Consider the following 22,237-nt stretch of genomic DNA (forward strand, 5'->3'; position numbering starts at 1 on the left):
ACCTGAGTTTACAGCCTTCAAAAATAGCTGGGCAGCTCATAGAGCTGGCACACAGTGATGGGCTGTCTGCTATGAATCTGAAGGCTCTTTTGAAGTAGCTGTTCTAGTAGGTGCTGCTGCCATGTAGTGTCTCCTCCACCCAAGGGTCACTGCTGCCCCTCCTATCCAGTAGGGTCATTTGACTCCAAATTAACGAGATCAACATGGACCTACTAATTATCATAACGTTGATACAGACCCTTCTTATTTTTACTGCTATGTAACACAAGCAGTCCAGGTTGCAAATTTTTGCACTCAGTAACTGCTGGCACGAAGACAGTCTATGAGCATCTGAGGATGGTGACCTGTTCAGCAAACACAGCTTTTCATTGCAGCTCTTCTCTGCTTCAGACATGACTGCCAAATGGCGTTTTGCTGGCAAGCTAAAGAAGTAAAACCTGCATTTGCAAGTCATCTGCTTATCAGTGTTATCTAAACATTTTTAACAGACTTTTTCTTATCCTAAGAAAAGAGAGGTTTTGAGTTTCAGGGTTATTTTTTCATCATCAACTTAGTTTGCCATTTGTGGAAGCCTTTATAACTCTGACAGCAAAACCCCCACCTTTCCCTGACAAACACTGCATCTCCACTACAGAGCTGTTTGCATAGCCACAGAAGCAGCAATGCTTTAGAAAAATGTAACCACAGATTGCGTCAGGGTTTTTTTTAAAGTAATGCAAATTAATTAAACTCTAAAAAAAAAAGAAAAGTGTGAAAGACGTGACTACAGAGTGCAATTAAAAAGCAATTCTGTGCCCTCAGTGAGCTACCAGCACTAACAAGCCCGTGCAGGACTCAGGCACGGGTCAGGGTCAGGCACAGGACACATCCAAGTCCAGTTGCCCATCCCTGATGCTGGGCCAGTTCCAGTTCCAGCTTCAGAAGTGCGTATGGGAATCCTGCTGTGGTACAAGTGGGGTCATTTGTTCCCCTACATGAGGGCTCACAATTAAAATCAGAAATTAACTGATGTGCTGAAGCATGAGGGCTAGTATCTCTTTTCTTTCAGTAGCAGTGTAACACAGGCTGTACTTGGTAGGCCCATGAATGCCCAGTCTTCTTTCTGACCCATGCAAATTTCTTGACCTCTTTAATGTTCAGTGACAATGACTGCAGGAATTAATCAGCTCTGCAAGCACAATGATTTTTCATTTGATCCCCTGCAGGATAATTGCACTGTTGTATAATGGATCAGGGAGACAGAAATTCCTGCTCTGTCTTCACCAGTGGCAGGGACAATAAACGCAATAACTAGTAGAGTAACTGCAATTTTTGTTGTATTATCCCCCCACATATACATCTGCAAGAAGATACCCCATTCAGCAAAACAGCAACAGAAGCAGCTCTGCAATGTTTCAGGTGCCACTGTGATGTACAGGCTTTGCAAGAAAAATTTAGGAAGGAGCTGAGTCTCAGTCACACGGATAGGATGTGGGGAGCAGAGCAATCATTCAGAAGAGGCACAGGTTGTCAGGTGTGTTCATGAAGTCCTGCAGGTCAGCACAGGCTTTCCGGTGCAGGGTGGTGCGGCACTCGCTGTCATCCGGAATTTTCTCTACCCAGGCTTGTGCATCAAGGAAGTACTGCATCCTGAGTGCAAGTGGGACAGGTGAAGGAGGTGAGTCACTACTGCTGACATGGAGCAACAGGAAAGTGTAAACCCTGTGGGGCTGTATCCCTCCACTGAGGCATCTCTGAGATCAGGAGCAGTTACACTAGCCAAAAAACTTGCCTGAAACCTAGTTCTACCAGCAGGTTAACTGAGCTTTGAATAAAATTTAGGTAGAGTCAGTGCCAAGCTGGGACAAATCTGGCTGTACTTGTGTTTTGAGTGACACCAGGTAAGCCTGGGCTAAGTTTCTATTAGAATTTTGTGGACTGGCACAAAAAGCCCTAGTGAACACCAATGGGACACAGTGAAGGGGCATTTAGTTTCAACAGAGCATCCCAAAATGTTTCCTAATTTTCTGTGGTGAGAGCCCGTGTAGCTTATGGCATTTTATGACTGGACTGGAGAAGACTTCAGAGGGTACACCTCTGCTGGGAGACTTCAGTCTTTAGCAGCCATCTGTTGAAGCAGGCCCCCAACTTAAGCACTCATTGGTGTCATATAGAGATGGAGAGAGGGGACCTTCTAAGGTTTTAGGAAGTGGCGCTTACAATTCAATGGAGGTGGTCTCCCTCCTAGATGCTTTCAAAGGCACTACCTTTTTCCAGGTAAGCACAGGGAAATTAAACATTCAAGATGGCCTTCTCACTGAATACTTAATAGAGTCAGACTAAATTCCTCCTCAGATAAATTCCCTTTTTTCATTAAAGTGTGACAATGAGAAATTAGAAGAATGAGTTATTTGCATGTGTGATATAATAGAAGCTTTCAGAGCTGCTCTTAGACACAGTCCTACTCATTTATTTTGCAAATACAGGAGCTGTGTAAGGCATCTGCAGCAGATGGAACCATGTAGCGTTTCCTATTTTCCTTTTCCAGTTGTGAGTTTTTAACCCAGTGGAGTAAGGGCCAGATTTTGATTCTGAGAAATGTGGGAACCAGGCTCTGCACAGATAGATGAGCTGGTAGATATGGGTGGCTCAGCTGTTCCCCACAGCTTGCCTTTTGCCTACGGAGTGGTATTCTTTGCACTTTAGTAAAGCCAGCAGAATCAGTCCCTAAGAAATTTGGTGCTCCCTTTGCTTTCTGGGGGTATTCTAATAGTTTGAGTATCCTCCGGATTCATGGTCCACGATAGCAGCCGCTGCTGCTCAGAAACCATTGCACTTACTTGTTGTTGCAATCAACCGTTAGTCCATCTTTCCCCATGAGGAGGTACCGTTTGCCAGCAACCATGTTTAACTTGCACGTGGAGCGCGTTAGGAACTGTCGGTGGGCACCCACTTGGATGCTTTCATCAGTAGCTGTGGCATGAGAAGAGAAAACCCCATGAACTTTTCTAATAAAGAGTAGAACTGTAGCCCACAGGACACAACCCCTTGTGATCATTTACTCCACTGCTAAGCCAAAGTAATATTTCACTTGAGGGTGTGGCTTGACATGGTACTAAATGGCCATGTTGTGGTAGGATATTTCCTTTAACGTTACCTGACAAAAAGTAAGCCATTTCTGTCTTAGCTGGTTGTCCTGGCCTTCGCAGTAGTTATTGAAGGACCTGTTTTGCTACAGAGACCTTTCAGGCTTTATGGAGTTTGTTTAAATCTCAGAGATTGAAGGAAAAGCCAAAGGAAAAAGAAAACATGCTATCTTATGTTTCAGATTCCTCAGGCTCATAGTGGTCTTAAGAGCTGGCAAACTAAATTCAAATAGCTTGAGGCTCAACAATGCAGCAGGCAGTATTAAAAACCCCCTCTCCTTAGTGCACCTGATCTGAATGTCACTGATTTAGCCTTTATGCTATCCCCTCTGAAGCTGATATGTAGGACATGCTTGGTGATCTCCACATTAAAATAACTTAGAAGATTCTGGTCTGGATTCTGGCCTAGAAGATTATTCATTCAAGAGCTGCACTGCCCATTACAGAAGTGGGCATCCAAGGTAGAAGAGAAGGGTACTCAGGTACTGCAATGTCATGAGAGCTGGAAAGATGCTTATTCATCAGACTAACCACAGGTCATGAGGATACTGTGTTGTTTGGCTAGAACAAGAGTTTTCAAATTCCATTTAAAAAAAATGCAAATAACAGCAATATTCTAATTTCTTACTCTCTCTCTAACTATAATGTGAAATGTCATGCACAACTGTGGTGACAAATTCAACATTAAACCAGCTTAAATTACAGTTAAGACACCACAGTCTTCCTATCGGTTAACAGAAGCTTGTGCAGCTTCTGCTCTCTAAAGTATTATATTACAGGTATGGAAAGTCTAGTATTCAAAATAAAATCCTAAGAGTAGAATAAAAACCTGAAGTAGAATATTTTAACACTAATAAGATTTCAGAGAACTTGATGTAGAGTGCTAATCTGTAAAACCTAGCACTAAGACCCTTATCTATTTCCTAGGTAAAACTTGCATTAATTTTACATATGGTACTTACAGGCCAGAGAAAAGTCAGTCTTCAGTATTGTATGCTGGTTTACATCTGCATTTTTCCAAAGAATAATACAGTACTGTAGGTTTTCTCATATAACCCAAGACCTTTCTATTGTTCCTATGCTATATGGTGTACTGAACTTTCATTTTGTTCAAGGAATGCCAAGATGGATCAGAACTACTTGAGAAAATGATGATGTTATGCCTCAGGTTCACTGTGCTTAAATTACCATGGTGTTTCTCGGTTCATATGCTTCACAAATGGCTTAATACAGTCCAGACTCTGGGGATCATAAACATTTGAGTTATTACTTTAACAGGTTATTATGTAATTTCCAATTCTAAATCTCCAGTTAAACAAAAATAAAAATAATATTCTAAAGTATCCAAGCAGAATTTAAGGGAAATAATTACTTCAAGTTTTAGAATCTATAAGGGGGGGGGGAACGGTTCTGTGCTATTTTGCATGGGCCATACTGTTCCCCTAAAGGACTCATAGGACAGCATAAATGTTAGCCATCCAAAACACATGCACTAATTCTATTAATAATCAAGGTAATCTGAGGAGTGCACATCTGCAAAATTCTCTTTTGCTGACTCCCAAACATAAATGTTTCCATCTGTCTTCTGAACCAACCCTTTATTTGCAAGGATTGATACTGAAATAACGCCAGGGGTCCAGAGAATGAGAATTCACCCTATTAATTCTCACCTACCCTTGGTGATGGCAGCAGAGACCAACCTCACTCAAAACAGCCACAGAAAATACAAAAGATAACAACTCTAGTTCAGTCATGAGCTGATTTGGATGCAACGCCTTGCTTTTTCTTCATCATCATGGCTTCGTGCCTCTTCCCAGCCTTTCCCAAGCCTGCTGAAAGCCTACTGACGCTCATAAGCTGCATCATACAGCACAAACCAAAGGGGATTTTAAAGGGATCAAAAAGAAGGAGGTGGGAATGGGAGAAGTCATCTCTTCCATTCAACTTCAGATTCAAAGGATGTTTCTCTCAGCTGCCAAGAAACAAAATCTTTCCAGTGCTTGCCTGCGAGTTGTGAGTACAAATGCTTTGGGGCCCAGAGCTCTAAATCCTTTTAGACCCTGTAGGTTTTCTGGAGGGATTAATGAAACTTTCCATCATGGTACTGTAATTTTCCATAGCCAGTGTTTTGATCACTAGGTGATCATTCCCCTGAATATGGAAAGCCCTGGGTATGACTGACGCTGTCTCTGGACTCACAAAGCGTGGACCTGATTTTCCGACAGGAACTGGACATTGGGCACAGATCACAAGTTGTGTGCCGTGAAGTACTGAGTGACATCGCTAGTCCCCTGGGCAAAGATCAGAGTGAGATAATTATTCTGTTCCAGACAGGGAAGATTTTGAAATGTTTGAAGTTGCTTTTTAAAGGCAATCTCTGGATGCCAAACTCAAAACTGACAACCAACTAATACCACAGTGGTCGCAGTCTAGAGATGTCATCTGACAGTCTCTCCAGAAATTACTTTGAAGAATATCAGTGTTCACTAGTGCTGCTGATAAAGTAAAGTTCACATGGGGACAGCTGGGATGGCAGGCCTGCAAAAGGACATTGTCTGAGAGCAGTGCAAATCTTCACACTGCACCTAAAGAAATAGAGAGAATGTCCTCTTTGTTGTTATCACAATTATTAAATCAAAGTTCCAGAAGTTTTCCTGTGTTCACTGACTTCAGGCAAGTTATTGTGGACAACTCTTAGCCTGTTCTGCAAGGGTTGCAAGTGCTTAATAATTAATTAAATCTTCTCTGGTATCAAAACAGAGGTCAATTGATATGTCTACAGTAGAAAAAAATGTGCTCGATAACAGCAGTCTATAAAGTGAAATAGTTGATGCAGAAGACCTAATAGCCACACTATGCATGTTTTTGGAGGGTTTATCTTAGACTAGCTCCAGTTTGGAGCCATGGACTGAATGCAGATGGAATGTGCCTTCTGGTTTAGTTTCATCTGAAAGGATTGAAGCTCATGTGCTCTGGGATTGCTGCACAATGTGAACCAAATCAACCTACCCCTGAGCTGAACTGAACAGTGAGGTAGCTGCACCAAATGAGTCTTGCAAGAAATCAGCCTTCTTGCAAGCCTAGTGTAGAAGTATATCTGACCCGACTTTCTATAGCAAGAGAAATGCATGGCTCATATTGGCTAACATTTAATCAACCTAGTTTTCCTACAGGTGAATGAAAGGAGCCAAACATTTTGATACTTACTGGCTTTAAGGATTCTGTGGATTTTGGCCTCATAGTAATCAAAAACATTCTTCTGTGTACTATTGAGGAGCTCCACCTCGTACACTGCAACAGACAAGAACTGTGTGAGGCCAGATGGAAACACAAAATTGCATTCAAAAACTGAAAAATAGGTATGCTTTTATCAGATTTCTATACAAAGGCCGGTGTACCATCTATTCACAAATCATGGGGGTACGAAAGACAAGATAGTAATCCTGTATACCTAATACGCTTTTAGAAAGTCAGGTATTAATCAACAACCTCTAGATTTGTATTCCTTTTGTGTATTTTTTTAAAAGAACCTCCTATATGATTAGGTTTTCACTTTTTTTCCCGTCCTTGTTAACATCTAACCTACCAAAGCTGCTGAACCAGTTTTCCTTCAGTAGCTCTTCCAACTTGCCACCCAAAGAAGAGGCCAGAACAGCAAATTAAGAAAGGAGAAAATTTTTGTGTAGCTCCGCAGAAGGAGCTCCTGAGCTATGGCATGCCATGCAAAGCCTACTCTTTATCTCCAACCTGTAACATTAGGGATGTAGGGGATGGTGGTGCTCACACCATGGGTCTTTTCTAAACCATGTAACGTAATGTTGTTCGTGCTTCCTTCCCCCAGCATCTCACTGCACCTTTCTAAGGCCTTTACTTTTCCCTTTCACCCCGCTGATGACTGCGATAGCACACGGCTCGTTTCATCTCCTCAGCCTCTAGGCCAGATACAGAAACCCTACTCGTTTCAGGGGAGGTCTGGGCATATAAAACTACAAGTTTATCCTTATTAAAAAGAACTATGTTTAAACTAAATTGACAGTTATCTTTCATGCCTTACCATAATCTGCAATAGGGTGGTAGCAGACAAAACTAAAGCGTGTGGTTTGTGCTGTGGCTTTACTGAAAGTTGATCTTTGTCTTGGGCAGGGACCTAGAGTGAAGAAAATAAATGATACATCTGTCTATGTAGGCATGGATATTTAGATAGATATAGTTTACACACACTCGTTCACTCAACATCATAACAGAGAATAAAATAAAATGGCAGAACAACTTTCTTAGAGATGTGGTGGAGGGTTTTTACATATATATGCACATGTATATAAGCATTGCATTCAACCGTCAAATCAATCCTGGATATCTTAAAAAAAATTTTCAATTTGGTGCCGAACATACTAGAGGATGCTTTGTGTCCTGTATTATGCATTAGGATAATTGTAATAGTCCTTTCTGGGCTTAACAATTCTCATGTTAATGGTTCGTAGACGTAACTATCTTCTTTTAGACCAGCCTGTTTAGTCGTTCCTTACCTTCTGCACATTGGCAAACATTGGCGTTGCACACCTTTGAAAGCATGGCGCTGTGCTTGGGAGCACTGTAGAATACACTGCACTTTCTGTCTATGGAGAAGAAACAAAATGGCTTGTCTCAGAGAGCTCAGGTGGAAAAGCCCATGCAGTAGAAACTACATTTGCAGCCCAACTTTTCCCTGGTCCAGAGAAATCAGAGCACTAAGGGGTTAGATACACATCAGCAGTCCACAAAGACCTGTAGCCTAGGCACCTAGAGTATAGGGATCACCTTGTCTTTCAGCTGGGCAACAACCTGGGTTGTTGCTTCTGGTTTGTTTGTTTGGTTTTTGCGGGGGGGGGGGGGGGAAGTGTTTTTTGTTGTTTTTGTTTGTTTGTTCTTTGTGTTTTTTTTGTTTGGGTGGTTTTTTTTTAAACTTGTACTCTTCCCTTTTTTTTTTTTTTTACTCTGAAAGCCAACCATCTTAAAAGCATCTTTAGACCATAGAGCTACAGTGAGCACTGCACTGTTTCAGAAGAAGGACTTAGGATCACCAATAGTTAGTGGTTTAAACCTAGTGTAAAATGTCATACATCCCTCAGCTTCAGACAAAGTAGAGATTTGACCTAATTTTCAAATATTGTTTACATAACTCTGGCAAATGGGGATGATTTGCATTTAACCTTCTTTGAATGGGGAACAAGATTAGTTCCCCCAGCAAGCACAGTACATAAGCCAAACCTCTAAGGTTGCCTATCTATCTTAGATGCATAGAAAAACAGCCTGAGCAAAAAGATAATGTGAGTGGAACATGCTTAAAAGCACCACGAGAAACAGGATGTCAAGAAACCTTATTTAAAAATCCATGAGTGTAAAAGTTTGTAGTTTCAGTCCATTTGCAATAACGGACCCTTCCTGAGAGGATGTCTATTTAGACGATCTTAAGACATGGTAGTAGAAGACAGTATTCGAGGCAGGTTATTTCAACATTCGACAAAATCACATGGTTTCACACACTACAGCAAAAACACCTTTCAATAGACTGGAGTTTGTTCTTAAGGGTCTCTCCTTCCATCAGTTATGTATCATTTTTCTGTGCCCTTACCAGGGTTGTAAAAATCATAAAGGATGGCGTTTGCTGGCTGAACCAAGCCCATGGGATTGATTTGCTTTGCCCCAAATGATATACAGTCTGGGTCTGGTCCACTTGTGAGCTGGAGGAAAAAGGAACAAGAGTTATGATGAGTAAACTACCTCTTTCTCCCCAGTCCGTTCCTTATTCATTTGTGCCTATACTAGCTGTTGAATGCTTGTTTCTGATGACAGGTGAGTTAATCCTGATAACTGTAGCCTCAATTTGAAGAAGGCTTTTCCTTCCGTGATTTTATTGGGAGATTTTGTGGATGAGCTAAGCCTGGTAAAGGTAGTTTTGTGAGATGTGTGCAGGTCTTCTCTGCCTGAAACTGTCAGATCCTGACTCACATCGTCACTACATTGGGGTTTACTTTTCAGCTTTTACCTAAAGCCACCTTGCACAGGCGTAATGGGTGTAATATTTGTTCACAGCCTATCCTGTACTGGTGGCTGCCAGTATATACACTTTCCTTAGTAAAATGCTAAGGTCAGGGACAGCTTTTGACCTATGTTAAATACACAGATTCTTTAGGACAGTCATAGCAGCAATAAGTTACAATTTTTCATTTGTCTGTTGTCTTATATTTAAAAAAAATCACTGCCCTGTGTGTGCTTCCTACAGGGACCCCCCCTGCTTTGGCTGTGGAGGTGAAGCAACTCAAATGGGTCTAGGGTGAAGTAATTATTCAAAACATGGGGAAATATATACAGAAACTTGGGGTTTTAATGTTTACATCTGTTTGTCACTATGGATCTTGATCCATAAATACTGAACTTCACATGCAAGGTGTCCACATGGAATTTACAGGACCACCAGTTAACCCTTGGATGAAAAACATCTCTTCTGGCTAGAGAGGATTTATCTTTTTTTGGGGCCAAAGCCCAAATCTCAAACATGGACTGCATCTCCTGGAACACAGAAAGGCCGAGGATGAAGGTGCATGTTTCCCTTCTTCCCCTTCTCCGCCCTCTCTCAACTAAGCTGTTCAATAATAATATCGGACAAAAATCACAGGAAAGTAACGGAGTGTGAAAACCAATAATTGTTGGATTTAAAAGAAGTCTATATATGCTATGTAAAATGGCAGAGATTGGAAAATCATTGGGTTTGCTTACCTCACCAAAGTAGAGCAAAACCTTTCCTTCCTTGTACTCATAGTGCTGAATGTACTGGTCTGAAGACATCACCAACTGGAGGAAAACAAACAAACAAAAAAATCAGAACAAAACCCTAGCAGAACAGGAACACCTTTGCTACCATCCTCTATGTTCTGGTTTGTTTGTTCAGCTGTTTGTTTTATTCTGCCCTCTTTCTTCCTCCCTAAAGGAAGCAGTCCCTGAGAACATGAACCTGGGCAAACCTCCCTCCACCAAGCAAGCTCCAGAACCCAGAATTCTGTAGCCACCTTCCCAGAGTGCTGTGCCCCATCTCCCTGACACTGTGCCCTGCCGGCAGCCACCTCTAAAAGATGTGCCGGCCTTCCCCCCTACAAGCACAGGACATGCTGTCCTGGCATGTCGCGAGACAGCAGTGCCAGTGGGGACAGCAATATGTGTAAGGACAGGCACGTATTTAAGCGCCCTCCTGAGACTTAGCCTAATTTCTGTTACAAGGGACTAAGAAGGCTGAATTCTGTTCACCACAAGCTTTTCATTCCTTGCGTATATTCAGTGAATATTTTATCAGAACAAGAATAATAAAAATATATCTATCCAAAATCTGTTTTCCCTTCTTTATTCTGTGGACTTTGGAAAGGTTTCCAAAGACAAATTTTCTATAGAAAAGGCTATAAAAGATTGCACAGAAAAGTGTGTTTCTAACCTGTTCGAGATCCTTTGTGTCAGGCTCCAAGCCACTCAGCAGAGAGAGATCAACCAGGGACATCTTTGGTGTATTGGAACCTGTGGACCTTTATAAGGGAGACCGTCAGCAGTGAACATCTGCACCGAACAGCCAGCTTTGTTTGAAGAGTTTGGCTCTTCAGGCTTGCTAATGGTGAAACAAAACGTTCTGCTCCACTTAACTTTCCTAAGTGGATTTTAATTTGGAAATTAGCAGCCTATCTCATTAAGAGTCATGAGGCAAAATTAGTCATCTAAACTAGTCAAATCGTCATCCAAAACCCAGGTGTCTTGCCTGAGCTTGTAATCTAGGCTTTATAGCTGATAGGCAGAAACAATCACCTTCAAAGGACAGTTCATCCCACCATAGAAGCACTGTTGAAGATAGGGAAGGTAAACTGCACTGACAATGTGTCTGTTCTTTATTACCTACAGAGTGGAGCTAGGAAATGAGCTTATCCAAATTCTTCATGGACAAAGTCAAATTTACATCACCTTTGCTGTCCAAGGCAAAAATCCACATTGCTTTAACTATCCATTAGGCATATATATTGGACTTCCAATCTTTTCTACTTCCACTTCTCAAAAATCAGGTAGTTGTGTCATTGCTGGATAATGAGGTTCTTCTGCACTCACATGGGGTGCCTTGCCATAAGATATTCGACATACACTTAACAGTACTTCAGAAACTTTCATTTTGGCACCCTCCATTCCTCATAAGGGATGTAGCACAGTGCAGGGAAGCAGTATGGTGATGTAGTCAGTGCCTTCAGTTTTTCCCCTGTGTCTTAACCACAACAAAGGGAGCTTCACGTCATTGTTTAAGCCTCACCCTAACACTCAGCAATGTCCTGCAGAATGGCGGATCTGATAGTTGACAAATGTTACATAGCAATTAGTGGCGAAAACGATGCTTCAGCCAGAAGATAATTCACTGAATACATATTTAACTAGGGAGAGCGAAACCTGGGAATTAGGGTAACTCCAGACCTCCCCTGCCATTATTCCTGCTGCTGTCTGGGAGGGGGGATAAAAAGCACCGCCTCCGAGGGTCTGTCAAAAGTCAGTGGAAACGCTAAATTCTACTGGGGAGCAAAGCCTGCTTCTGTCACCCTGCTCCTCTCTAGAAGGGGAAATCAGCACCGCCTCCACTTTGTGCTTCTGCGACCCCTGCCAGACTGTGAAAGGGAGCAAAAGCAGATGTTTCAGTGTTATTCTGCACGGGAGGCTTTCTTTCTCACTAGCTCTGCCCTTGTCTATTTCTTGATTGCCACAATAAGGTATCCCTTCTGCCTCCTCTCCTCCCTCAAATAGTAGTAGACATCTTTTCTTTTTTATGAGGCCAGAGTGTGACCATGAAGGAAGTAACAGCATCTCTCCAGAAAGCAATGAAACTCTGTAAATGTGTTATTACTATATTCCAACTGTATATACTTTATTTAATAAAAGACTCCTTTCAAATGATTAGCCAGCCAGGCGCTTTAGAGTCTCCCCAGAGTTTGATGGGGCAGAAACTGCAATGGACATTTGAGATCTATGTAAACCATCTAAATCATTGTGCGGAAACCTTTTCTCCTGCCATGGGAGAGAGGATGCAGACTCACCGTGTATGTGTACTCACAGAAGATCACCAGGTTGGATGCTGAGCTTGCGGATATGAAGAGGGTGACCAAGAAGAATTACAAACAAAAATGAATGCATTTCCTAATGAAGAGCTGATCTTGCAGACCTACCTGACACAGACTTTGTACTGCAGCGATTGTGCTTTACTGGGAGAGATCGCATCCCTTTTCCTTCTGCTGTGGATATCAAACCACTCTATTTCAGGCAGTGGCTCAAACGCGCTGTTTTCTGCAGCAATCAAGCCCTCATAATCATCGTTTTCATCAGAGTATGCAGCTTCTGGAGGTGACAGACATGATCATCCATGCACAAATTTGACTGAGGACCTGGTAATTTGGCTCCTTTTTGTATAATGATAAATACCAGTGGGCAGTCATGCCATCTCTATGGGTTTTATAAAAGTTTGCTGTATACCATCTCAGTATTTCCAATTCATTCAGAGTTAAAATTTTAGGGATAATCATAGTAAGAGTAGCCAACAGATCTAGCTAAGAATGGGGTTTAGGCTATGCATAGATATGTAAAGGACGATCCCTGCCTCCAAAAGTTAGCTATTCAAACAGAAAAAAAATGCAGACATAAGCAGAGAGCAGGATGAATACACACTTCAGGGGACGGAAAACACCGTCTTGCTCATATGAAAATACCTATGACAGGTCTGTCCCAAAGAATTTTTAAGGCCACGTGGTAGGACCCTTATTATCCAGAGAACTGAGCTGGGCTTTCCCCGCATGGCAGCCAGGAAGGGAATTTACTGCGCACTCCTCCCAATAACAAAGAAGAGTTACTAATAGTACCTGTGTATCTGTTAGGTTCCCTCTGCACCTACAGTCACTCAGATAGTTATTAAACTACAAAAAAATATTTATAAACTGAATGCAACAATGGCTAGGCAGGGTTCCGAGGCCTCTCTCTTTCCTCATTTTCATTAATATATTCCCACTTTCCAGGGCTGGAAAGCCATTAGGTATTATTAGCAGTTGGCCAAAGGTGTCACTTTCCCTTTTCACTCACCGGAGTATTGAATGCTCCCTTCCATTTCCACTGTCAAAATCAAATCATTACACGTGTTGTTCTTCAGCTCAGAAGACCAGTACACTTTTAATATCTAAGATGAATACACAAACAGCGAATTGCTAAAAATAGAATTTAAATGACAAGGGATTTACTCATCCAGGACTTCAGCAAATGTTGACGGGATATGGGAGTGTGGAGAGAAACACTGGTCTCCCAGAGGCACAGACTAGTCACAGAGGACTGCCGTGGGTGGAAGCAGGAGAGGTCCCATGTGCAAATCACAAATATCATGGGACCTTTGAGATAACTCTCCATTCCCAACCACAAAGGGGTCTCTCAAACTCCAGCCACCTCTATTAGCATTGACATTTCATGGACTTAAAGTTAAAAAACACGAAAAATTGACTTCCCATCAGGGCAGTCCATAGGCCCCGAATTTTAGAAATTTGGAGGAAGGAACACAAAGGATGAAGCCATGGCAAGTTATTTCTCACTCTGTTTTCAAAAAGGGATTAAAAGAAGTCCAGTTGGACTCTGACTTTCTGATTTACAGCTTACACTCATTGTCCCATTTCCTCTGCCGTGGACAGACACTTCAAGTTTTCTCCCAAGTTCAAACTGCAAACCAAGGGGGGAAAAAAAAAAAAAAAAAAAAAAGAGATTTAGTCTGTGCTCAGCATTTGATCTATTGTTTTCCTGCGATCTTGATGGTCTTCTATGCCTTTATGCCTCAGAACTGGGGTAGGGAAAACCTTTAGCTATGGAAGGAGTTATGAGACCTCAAGTCTCATAAGATTTTTAATGTGCTGGGCTGATGCATCTTACTCTGCTGTTCTGGGGCCCAGGAGACATATTTTCCCAACTTCACTCTCTCCTCTGTAGCCTGGATTTGACATTTTCACAGGTCCCAACACACTGAATATCAGAATATTCCCTTCTTCCTCATTCCCTAGCAAGACTTGGGCTCCTGGCTGCTCTTCACTATTGGGGGAGGTTCACGTCACCAAAGCCCTTGAAGAGGCAGGAAAGGGCCTCTAAGTGTGCTGCTAAGCATCTGTTGAATTTGTTTTCTTTAAAAAGATTCTGTTGTTTTACAGATTAAATTATTAAAAATATTATAAACCAGCTACATCATGATTGCTTAACTTGAGAAAACCTAGGCCAGATGATCCAATGTTTCTCCAGTTTGAGGAATAAAAGCTTGAAACAATGGATGGTTGTGTACCTCTAGCTGCTTCTGAATCACTTCATCAGTATCAGTCAGAGTAATACTGTAGTCTTTTTGTCTTCCAGGTGTTCCCAGTTTTACAGTCAGGTTGGTGGAAGCAGTGTTCAATGTCTGTATGCTGTATTCTGACAGAGCTTCTAGGGCCACCACTGTGTCCTAGGCGAGAAAGAAATGCAAAAATTATGCCAAGTTATTTCAATAATATGTAAGATGACATGATAGGTCACCTGGAGCTATTCTTCAGTTTTATGTTTTTTGCTGCTTTGAAGTTCTCCTGTATCTGTCTGTTCCTACCTGCACAGACTATTCATTTCATTTCTCAGCTTCTTCTTTTAGCATTAAAATCCTAAAACCACTGGAGGTCTGACCTTTGATTATCATAAGTTTTCATAAAGACAAAGAATCTTTGCTGGCCTATAACTATTTTATTTTGGCCCATATTTTATTAATGAGCCAAAATCTTTAGTGCTTCATACACCAAAGAAGTTCAGGATTAACTGTTACGATGCTTTCAAAACTAAATGAAAAAGTCTTTATGTGGCTTCTGTTTTCTTCCCTCCCCCTGAAACTCCACCTGGACTGGTGGTCAGGCACCTGTGTAGAGCAGTATCCTCCACCATAGTTCCTTCTTTCCGTCAGCCACGTAGCAACAGGCCTTGCGTACTCCTTGTCTTTCAGGAGCAATGTTTGAAGCAATGCATAGGCAGTGGTTTCCACCGAGACTGCATCGTTGCCATTTCCCCAGTAGCGCTGCTGCTTTGCTGCAAGAATAACTTAGTCTTGAATCCCCTTGGTAAAGACATTTGCCAGAAATGACTATTGTTCTACACAGTAGATATTTCATGTCATAGCGCTGAGGAACCACAAGACACAGATGCTGTCATGAGAGCAACAAATCAGTTGGGAGGCAGAGATAATGGAAAAGGAAGCCCACAATTTTCAATTTTGACTTATCCAACCATCACAGTCTAATGATCCCCTTGTACAGCGATGTCTATTTGATGGCATGGTAGCACTGTGTCTGGTGGTCCCCAAGAGATAATAGTATTAACTATGCCCGTAAGTCCAGTCTTGATTAAGGAGAAGCATATTCCCTATGCTTAAACTATGGCTATTAAACCATAAAACATAAACCATAAAACAGGCTGCCCAGGGAAGTGGTGGAGTCCCCATCCCTGGAGGTTTTTAAAAGACGTGTAGATGAGGCGCTTAGGGACATGGTTTAGTGGGCATGGTGGTGTTGGGTTGACGGTTGGACTCGATGATCTTAGAGGTCTTTTCCAACCTCAATGATTCTATGATTCTATGATTCTATAATGTATTTACCAAATGAATTGGGAGAAATTAATAGCGTGGCAGTGCAGCCACACAACCAACTGACTCAGCACTGACCACAGCCACACACCGGGGTGGGGGCAGGGAAGAGGTGACATCCATGTGGAGCTGGAACAAAGCACTCGGAACTGGCGGGGGGCTTTGAAAACAGGTGGGATGGAAAAGACACCTCCTGTCTTGAGCACAAATACCAGTCTGGACTACTCCCAGATGTAGCTGTTCATTCCTATTACCCATCAAAAGTTTCTTCTTTCTCAGCTGGCTTGGACTTTTTTTTTTTTTTTTTTTAATGCACTTTAGTGGTGTGGAAACCTTGGTAGGCAGCAAGTTAAGCAGAAAAGGTAAATGACTTTTTACCATGGTTTTGTTCCAATTCCAGTATCAGATAAGATCATGATCCAAACTTCACAATGCTAAGTTGTTACTTTATAGTGATATTAATTATACAAATTACATCTTACAATTTTGACATTGGAATATTTGATTATGTAATTTAAATCATTAAGTATATTACACATATACATACATGCTTCTATAAAATTAAACGGTCTTCATTTACTTGAATGTGGTTTGTTCATATAAGAGTGCTCAAAGTACTTTAATTAGGAAAAGAGCTTTCTAACTGAATTTTAAGAATGATTACCAGTACCTGCATCAAAAACAGAACAGCCCCTTAATTTTTCTTTCACAAACTGGGCTTCTTCACTATCAGACTGCACAAGCGTCAGAGCATAAGCAGTGATGGCTGTAGAATAGCAGTTAGTATTTCTTGAAAGTTGATTTTTCATGTAAGCCACTGCTCCTCTAATCACTTTTACCTGTGAAAACAGAATGGATCCATTTGAAAAGGTCATTCAGACCTACTAACTGTTATTGCTGGTGAGAGTACTAGGAAATTAAAATACTTCACTGTAGTCATTTTTGACACAATTTTAATAGTTTTTGCTTAGTGATTAAAGCCATTGATGATGGAGTGTGTAGCTCGAAACGCCTTGTTGTACATTAGGCCACGGCATCTTTTCCTATCCACCACAGAGGTAAACAGACTTTTACCTCCTCATTTGCAGTACTTTAAGAAAGTAGGGTGGACATGCCATTGTGCAATAGCCTTCAGACTAAAAGATAAACAGTCAGGCTTCCTACCACATCAGGTGACTCGTAGACCTGTAGAGTCTGTTGTAATGCTATAGTTACAAAGGCTGTCAAAGCCAAATCCTCTTCTGCTGACCCAATGCCACCCTGAAAGATGAAGCATGAAAAGCAAAAGTTAAATGTACATGTATATGCTTATGATTAAATTTAGAAAATCACTTTTCATGAAGTCAGGGACCTTCTTGTCAAACCATCTGACCACAGACCATGTAGTTTTACCCTTTAATCTTGCTCAATAATTTGTGTCCGCCTAAAGTATATCTTCTACAATGGCAGCCAGTTTGCATTAAACAATGTTAAAAGATTAGGAACATGCTACGTCCTTCAGCTGGTAATAAAATATTTAATTATTTAACTTAAAGTTAAAAATCTACAATTTCTCATTGGAATATTCATGGCTTCAATTTCCAAGCACTAGTGGTTTTTTTCCCCCCTGTTTCTCTGTTACTCCCTCTAGACTAAAGAGCCCTCTAACCCACAGAGCTTTTCTCTTGTAAAGGTATTTATACACCATTAATAGATCATTTCTTATTCCTCTTCTTAATAAACTAAACACAGTGCCCTCATTAGCTTTTTTCCCTGAAGATCTGCATTTTCATTCCTATTCTTCTTTGTGATTCTTTTGCTCATGCCCTCCTTTGACAACAACCTTAGGATCTTCAACAATCTTCAGCAACATTTGACAACAACCTTTGACAACAACCTTCTCCTTCACTCAGCCCCTAATGTTTATCCTTAGGAGAAGGATAGGTTGCTTGCTTGGAAAGACTTAAGTCTCTCGACAAAATTATCATGCACAGCTCTGGAAGCAAACGTAAAATAGAAAATAAATATCTCAGCATCAACACAGGTCAAAAAAACTTTTGGCCATTTCTTGAGTTGTTTTTTTTTCCCCCAACAGTGTTACATCAACTGTGGAACTGGCTTTGAGGATGAAAGCATCACTAGTGATTTGCCAAAGATCATTAATAAAATTAATACTTTTTTTTTTTTTGTATAAGATCACTACAAAGGTATCTGCATTTTCAATGGATTTTGGAAGATGCACATTATTTTCATATCCTAGATGCATGGACAGTGTAACAGTTTTGTGTTTCTGGACACTTATAAGGGATATGTAGAATAACATATGCAATTGGAAATTCTGATTAGGTATTAAGATTTTTTTTTTTTTCCACTATGGGAGTGGTTAAATACTGAAACAGGTTACCCAGAGACACTGTGGGATCCCCACCCTTAGAGGTATTCAAGACTCAGCTGGACATGGCCCTGTACAATCTGGTCTAACTAGACCTGTTCTGAGCAGGGGTTGGACTAGATGACCACTGAAGGTCTCTTCAAAACTAAATTACGATTCTATGGCTCTGTTGCCTTTGGCAATAAAAGGCATAAATTTTTACCAAGCATAAAGATCTCAGAATTAATTTTCTAAGTGGTCTAGAGGCATAGGTCAGCTGCAAAATTATCTAGGACTGGATCAAAAGATAAAGGTGGTGAAGTGCTAGTTATGCGCCTCTGACATAACAGACCTTTTAACAAATTCATTTTACGTTACAGATTTTGTAATCCTTACATTACAGATTTCTTTTTTTTAGATACATTTCTTGTTACTCAGCAACTCACAACATTCCTTTCAATCCCTAGCAGCCCTAAATGTGCAACAGATTCTTCTAAATACAGATGACCTACCTGCATAGTCCTGTCCAATACTGGGTGATGGTCGTGGAATGAATCATCTGCCTGCTGTTGATTAATCAAGTAGGAAATCGAGTTGCGTATGTGACTGTCTTGGACATTAATGTATTCTCTGCACCTTGTGAGTACTTTAACAATGAATGCAGTTAACCTGCACAGAAGAAAATGTTCCAAACTTGTGCTGACATATATTTATAGAAGAGTATATTGACAGGAAAAGAAACATACTGATTTTGTACATAGACTCATATTCAATACAGTGCACTCACTGGAACCTAGGGAGTTATCACTCAGCATCAGCGTGAACATTTCTACTCTGTGGCAAATGCAAAATAATCAGTGGCTTAGTATAAATCTCCTTCATCAAGGACTAAACATGCTCAGAGACTTACATGGCTGACTATCCATGACAAAAATATACAGGCAACACCATGCCCACCAGATTTTGAAAATCCATCCCCCAGAAAAACTTGTGATGCATCAAATGATAATAGAGGTATTTTGGAAAAAAAAAAAAAAAAAAACAACAAAAAATACACTTACCATACACTACTGGGGGTTGTTTTAAATGCTCCATAGGAGCCATCCACCTTCTGAAACTCAAGCAGTCTAGCATAACCTGCATGAACAGGACAGCACATAACTGTTCAGAGAATACACATATTTCTTGGGCATTTTCATACATCACTTGTATTAACATGGACATGTTCAGTATTGACTAGTGGAGGAGTACATGGAGGTGTTCACTGGTACATTAAGGAGGAAATGACTGGGTCAGCAGGCCTTTGACACAGAAAAAGCACTAGGCTTAGAACGTGCTCTGTCTTGTTTGACTTAATTGAGCCATGAGAATAACCTGAAAACTGCAGGTATCTGTAGTTACAAAGCATTTTCTGTGTAGTGAATCTTGGGAAACTTATTTTCCATTACTGACAACTTTTCAAGCTGTTGACTTTATGGTGTGTGGAATCAAAAAATATACAAAACATCATCTCTTGGGTCAGACATAGGCTTAGAAATCATGAGTTGTGGCCTCTGATCTTGACTGCTATTATCTTGACAAAGTCTGTATCATAGCCACACAACTCATTTTCTACCCCGGTGAACTTTGATAAGAATCAATAAAAGTATAACATAGGGACTAAATGCTGCTGATAATACCAAATACTCATCAGCAGGATCTCATGTCACTTTAGGCAATCTTAGATAAATAAGCAAAGACCTCCATTCAGCAACTGTTAGAATGTTTTTAATTCCTATTTACACCCTTATTTTTCACTGATGAAATGTGTGTCACATGTTGTCTGAAGATCATGAAGACAGGTGCATTACACTGCTTTATGCCATGTGCACACCACTACAGTTAGAAAGATCAGCTGTACCTGCTACAATACTGATAACTCTTGGGCTCTATGTTAGTCCTTGTGAGCTGCAACACCTCCGCTGCCACGTGCTGTGGTTCTGGCCTTGCTGTACATTTAACACCAGCTTTGGATCATGTCTTGGAGTGGGCTCTTCAAGAAGCAGCCTTGCAGCTGTCCTCTCCCTAAGGAAACTCCCTCCCTGGGTTGGTCCAAGTCTGTTGGAGTCATTCTAGCTCATGTAATAAATACAGGTGTGTGGAAGAGAAAGTGTTAATATCATGGTTACCATTGGGAGTTTTAGTGATACTCCTCTTGTCAACTACAGACATCTCCAGCAGAGATGTCTACCTCCCAGCTGGCCATCCTAAGCACTGTCTCTGATCCGAGGGGAGAAATAAGCATTTTTAGGACATGATTCGTCTTGACCTATTTTGCACATCTACATTAGGAGGAAATGACGAACTGGCCTTTGCTGTCCATTTACTCTGAAAAGAGTTGACATTGACCAGCTCAGATTTTACTTTCTGCTTCTAAATTAGGCAAGAAAGAGGGTGGACTATGAATGTCAATACTGTACAATGTCAGAAGTAGGCAATTAGTCACCTAAATCCTCCTCACCAGTTCTGTTTCTCATGTCTGTCTGCAGATTGTCAGAGGCATTTCTGCGTGGCTGTGTTAAGATAACGCTCACGCTTTTGACAGGTAGCAATGGTTAGTGTGCAATGCAAAAGGATAGCAAAGACTGTGTTGGTTGGTCTCTTTTTTTTTTTTTCTGTGTACCTTTTTCAATCATGCCAATGGCTTCCTCCTTCCGTTCAGCATTAAAGTTCACCCACTGCTCACTGGCATCCAAGTACTCAATAGCGTAGACTGCAGGGGCCATTTTCACCATTGTTTGCTCTGCACAGCCTGTGGGCACTCGAATAAGTTTCTCGACTCCACTGAGACTAAGACAATTTTCGACAGACTCATCCATAATATTCCCTGTTGTAAAAAACACAAGCCATAGTACATATCGTATTTAAAGCTGTCTGGTGTAACATGAAGAAAGGTGATACTAACTATAGGTTGACACTCCAGCCTGGCCTAATACTTCTCACTGTTTTCAGCTACTTAAGACTTTGTAAAGCTGGAGAAGAACAAGGATGAGGTGCCAGGCCCTGGGAAGACTGGAGAAAGGAGGCTGGGGCAGTGAAGGAGCATGGAGGAGAAAGAGTCCTGAGGCTACTGGAGCCAGGAAAGCAAGGAAAGGGGGAAAGACTGGTGCTTCAGGTTCAGGCTGGAAAAATCTTGTCAAACCAGACCTGATCCTCCCACAGAGGGCAAAAAGATAGTGCCTTAATCATACCAAACATTTTGTGAAGAGTTTTTTTTCTTTTTTCCTCTCTGCAATTTTCTCATTTGATGAATTCAAGCATCTCCATACTTTAGAACAGGGATTTGAAATGGAAGCCAATAGCCTTTGTGTCAAGAATGCATTATTTTACATTTTCTGGGAAAAAATGTTTTTATCATTAATAACAGTACTTGCTAGTAGATGTTTTTAAAATACGTATGCATGAGTATATATACATGTATACAATTATTTGATTAAAGGAATATATGACTGTACATATCTTCTCTTTAGAAAAACAGAACTTTCCAGAACTTATACATCAGAGTCTGGCATCCTTTTTTCTGAAGACTAAAGCAGTTTTCTACAGACCTACATGCAGTGTGGGGTTATTAAAGAACGTGAACTCTCCCCTTCTCCTCTGGCCTTCCCATAAAGTTAGCCTGGGCACAGTGAGGCAGGATGGACTGCATAAGGCTGTTATATCCAATACACATGAGAAGGAGTAACTAGAAAGAGGAAAGGTACTGGCCCAGCCTCGGGGTTGTTTCATGACCTGGGCATGTAGCACAGACCATTTGAGTCATAGCAGAAAAACTAGGAGGGAATGGAGACTAGACGTTCAGGAATGAGCAGCACAAAGGGACATGTCTCTTGTCACCTATGGAGAAGTTATTGACAAAAAATTACATTTACCTTTCAGGCTAACAAAGACGCGACTATCAGAACCCGGTACCATATCAGATGGTCTGTCCAGGTCCAGTGTAAGGGACTTCACTGTAAATAAATAGTAAATAGAGATCTACATCCAGACTCTTTAAACATAAAAATATACAGTGTAATTTTAGAACATGCTTTTCATTAAACATCTCACAGCTGATGG

At 41.1% G+C, this 22,237-nt stretch overlaps 1 protein-coding gene across 2 annotated transcripts in view; it reads right to left on the reverse strand.

Moving 5' to 3' along the window:
• Positions 1-1,299: 1,299 nt before the first annotated feature.
• The window catches only part of LOC143174094 (complement C4-A-like), a 63,635-nt gene continuing 42,697 nt past the window's right edge, over positions 1,300-22,237 (reverse strand). For both annotated transcript variants that reach the window (XM_076364202.1, XM_076364201.1), the window contains 19 exons: positions 22,051-22,131; positions 20,802-21,005; positions 19,201-19,276; positions 18,652-18,808; positions 16,954-17,049; positions 16,460-16,628; positions 15,070-15,236; positions 14,473-14,631; positions 13,806-13,865; positions 13,245-13,338; positions 12,341-12,509; positions 10,588-10,675; positions 9,882-9,956; positions 8,737-8,845; positions 7,652-7,741; positions 7,180-7,272; positions 6,333-6,416; positions 2,820-2,952; positions 1,300-1,629 (listed from right to left, as the gene is read on the reverse strand). In XM_076364202.1, coding sequence (XP_076220317.1) covers positions 1,491-1,629; positions 2,820-2,952; positions 6,333-6,416; positions 7,180-7,272; positions 7,652-7,741; positions 8,737-8,845; positions 9,882-9,956; positions 10,588-10,675; positions 12,341-12,509; positions 13,245-13,338; positions 13,806-13,865; positions 14,473-14,631; positions 15,070-15,236; positions 16,460-16,628; positions 16,954-17,049; positions 18,652-18,808; positions 19,201-19,276; positions 20,802-21,005; positions 22,051-22,131 — 2,243 coding nt within the window. In that variant the 3' untranslated portion in view covers positions 1,300-1,490. The remainder of the gene's footprint in view (positions 1,630-2,819; positions 2,953-6,332; positions 6,417-7,179; positions 7,273-7,651; positions 7,742-8,736; positions 8,846-9,881; positions 9,957-10,587; positions 10,676-12,340; positions 12,510-13,244; positions 13,339-13,805; positions 13,866-14,472; positions 14,632-15,069; positions 15,237-16,459; positions 16,629-16,953; positions 17,050-18,651; positions 18,809-19,200; positions 19,277-20,801; positions 21,006-22,050; positions 22,132-22,237) is intronic.

The sequence above is a fragment of the Aptenodytes patagonicus genome, chromosome 1 (assembly GCF_965638725.1).
Source record: "Aptenodytes patagonicus chromosome 1, bAptPat1.pri.cur, whole genome shotgun sequence".
NCBI lineage: Eukaryota > Metazoa > Chordata > Aves > Sphenisciformes > Spheniscidae > Aptenodytes > Aptenodytes patagonicus.